Genomic DNA, 3,264 nt, shown 5'->3' with positions numbered 1-3,264 from the left:
AGATGTCTTAACTCAAATGCATGAATATCTATATTATCTAAACTCTTTTTTTTTATATAAAAAATCAACTATTAAGTTTTTTTTATAAATGTTCCAAACTTTTTATTTCTCTAAACTCTAAAGTGAGTAATTCCAAGCAATAATATTATATATAATATGATTGATAAATAATTTTATTTATTAAATATGTGATTTTGAATTTAACCTCTGCCTATGTATGAAAAAAATGTAATGAGAGGTCAATCTTTTTAAAAAAAAATGAATAATTCTAATGTGAGTATGTGACTCAATTATTTTATTTCAAAAGAACTAAAATTATCAAAATATTTAATTTTAATTAATGTACAGTCATGAATGGTGAGACGTGTATTACAAATTTAAAATAAAACATTTAATAGTACAAATTTAAAATTTTAATATTTTTTAAAAAACAATGAGAATATTTACTACTAATATAAAGCATTCATTTTAATTCCAAAAAAATTAGTCCATACTAATAGTAATTACCAACTAAGAGCGCCGAAAAAAGAACATACAGTTATATCAATATCATGATTGAAAGGTACTTACACAAAGTACATTACCTCCGACAAACAAGCATTTCTTTATAGTATTTTTTTAGATTAATACTTATATTATTTCATTAATTAATTAGACAACAAATATAAATACTAATTAAAATATTTTTAAAAAACTTCATTATAAACATTATTAATATCTTAAAAACTTCATTGAAAAAATGATTAATTAAAGCATTTATAAATTAAAAAACCATTGAAGACATTATTAATTATTTAACATGGCTGATAAAAAATCGTGAAACCGAAAGCTACTAGAAGCAGTAAAAAAAAGGGAAAGGAAAGAAAAGAAGGGCGTTAGGTTACAGTGGCATAGAGTAAGCAAACCATGGTTGGGTTAAAGCGAGTTTAGCAATAGCATCAGCTTAGCTCACAACACCGTACGGAAAAAGTGACGCGTGTCCTCTCTTCTCCCAAACAACGCGCTTTCCATCTCTCTCTACTAGTCCACCGCCCTATTTATCACCCCATTCCCAACTCTTCACTTCCTCTCTATAATCTCTTCACTCTTCACTTACTTCTCCACAATATTTTATGTATTTTCGTAACAAACCAAACCCAACAAAAACTTCTTCACTCTTAGTTTCTCATGGCATCATCTCAGAACGTAGCCAGCATTGAGCCATGGATGCTTCGCCCACCTGTCACCGATTCATGGCTCGCAGAGTTCTTCGCTCGCGACGCCGATACCCTAACCAGGGCTCTTCAGAAGTCTCTCTCCGGCGCTGTTCTGCCGCAGGACAACCACCTTTCTCCGTTTCTGCACCAGCCCGCCGCCGCCGCCGCCACCCCCACCGTGTCCAGCCTCTCCGGCTCCGATCAGGAGTCGGCGCCGCGCCGCCGTGCGGCGCCTCCGCCCTCTGGGAAGATCTCCAAGAGGAAGTCGCGCGCCTCGAAGCGCTCGCAGACGACGTTCATCACCGCGGACCCCGCCAACTTCCGGCAGATGGTCCAGCAGGTTACCGGCGTGCGGTTCGGCGGCGCGCCAATTGCGCCGGCGGCGGTGGTGAAGCCCGAGCCGCAGCGCGCCTCGGGCCTCGCCAGGTTCCCCGCCGGCGTGGGGTGCCTTCCGACGCTCGACACGTCGGCCTTCCTGCTGGACCATCACCAGCAGCAGGTGGTGCCCGCCTCTGTTAACTCTGGGCCTGGCACCGGGCTTTCTGGGCCCGGCCCACTCCCCTTCGCCCAACCCCTCCTTGACGCTCACGCTGCTTCCTTCGCTTCCTCAGGGTTAGATTTTGACACCTTCTCCAACTTCCCCACTCTCGAGTCGTGGAAAGTCATGTGAGAGAGAAAAAAATATTGAGAATTTGAGATGAGATAGATTCGCTGAAAATTTTCTTTTGGCTTTTTCCCTTTTTGCCCCTCTCGTGGGTTAATGAATCTGGACGGGGGAAGTTAGCTAGCTAGGCTGATTTATGTAAATTTGGGAAGGGAAAATGGATATGAAACTAGTATCTTTTTTTTTTTTCTCTTTATGTAATTTCTGTTACATAGTTCCTTTATTATTATTATTACTATGACGGGGTGTAATGGAATGGAGATAATGAGAGCTTTGTTTAGTTTAATTAACCAAATTAATGAAATTCTAAGTTTATCTATGAACAGTGTAGACTTGGACCACATCATGTGGTTGATGTATATCGTTAATTTGTGTTCCGAAACCACCATAACTAATGTCGGAAATTGCTGTTTTTTTTTATATACTCCTAAAAATAAATTGAACTATATATGAAAGAAGATATGTATGAGACACCATGGCCATGTGCAGCGTGTCAACTTGGCTATGCTGCTTGTCCAAGTATATAGTCGTTTGGTCTAAGAACTCTGACTTGGTCTTGCAAACTTATGGCATGGGGGGTCTCTTCTTGAGTGAGTCTATGTGGGTTTGGCTCAACTTTGGTGATGGAGTAAAATTTTCTTACAATTTCCGGGTTTCAGCTGCATTAAAGAGTGCCTATTATATCTTTTTCTTCTAATTATATATGAATTAACTTCAGCTAAAGGTAGTGACTATTCACTTTTGTCGAATAATTTTGTTAAAAAAACATAATTTATTACTATTTGTGTCAATATTTGTTGGTAGTACCGATTACATATGATGCCAAGTTAAAATAAAATGATAAAATCTGTGTTAATGTGACTAGGTGGGCCAGGTTAAAAAAAGCAACGGGGCGCGCTTTTATTGTTTGAGTTTAGATAATATACACATATCTTTCACTTTCGTTGAAAGAGTGCCCCCAGCCACTGTAGGGTAAGATTCGTTTTTGTTAATTTGGGGGCTTTTCTTTTTTCATTTTGCATTTTTGACAACCATGTCCGTTTCTGCTTAATCATTTCCGTAGCTTTCATGTCACCGAATCCTTTAGTCAAAATCAATTTTAAAAAACCAAAGCCTTCTGAATCAAGATCTGCGCTATAAACCAAAATTTTACATGTATGTTACACTTGTGTGTGTCATTGCTGAGGCCCACTAATTTAAATCACCGAATTTATGTATCCATTTCGCTTTGTCTTTTTTTACCGTTTTTTTCTCATTTTTTGGAGGAAAAAGAATTTGAAGTAGAAGCAGCTTGGGCACCAAATTACCTAAGTCATGAAAAGTGTTATCAACATGAAGTTCTCCCCTGTGTTGTGCTTGACTAGTTCGACTTGTTTCAGCGAACATATCCATGTGACCATGTGA

At 38.3% G+C, this 3,264-nt stretch overlaps 1 protein-coding gene across 1 annotated transcript; it reads left to right on the top strand.

Moving 5' to 3' along the window:
* Nucleotides 1-760: 760 nt before the first annotated feature.
* Nucleotides 761-2,098, top strand: LOC100790912 (calmodulin-binding protein 25). Its single transcript, XM_003554047.5, has one exon. The coding sequence runs from the start codon at nt 1,168-1,170 to the stop codon at nt 1,864-1,866; it is 699 nt and encodes a 232-aa protein (XP_003554095.1). The 5' UTR covers nt 761-1,167; the 3' UTR covers nt 1,867-2,098.
* The last annotated feature ends 1,166 nt before the right edge of the window (nt 2,099-3,264 follow it).

The sequence above is a fragment of the Glycine max genome, chromosome 19, assembly GCF_000004515.6.
Source record: "Glycine max cultivar Williams 82 chromosome 19, Glycine_max_v4.0, whole genome shotgun sequence".
Taxonomy (NCBI): Eukaryota; Viridiplantae; Streptophyta; class Magnoliopsida; order Fabales; family Fabaceae; genus Glycine; species Glycine max.
The sequence above is the reverse complement of the archived record's forward strand: the minus strand, read 5'-3'. Positions and strand labels throughout refer to the sequence as shown.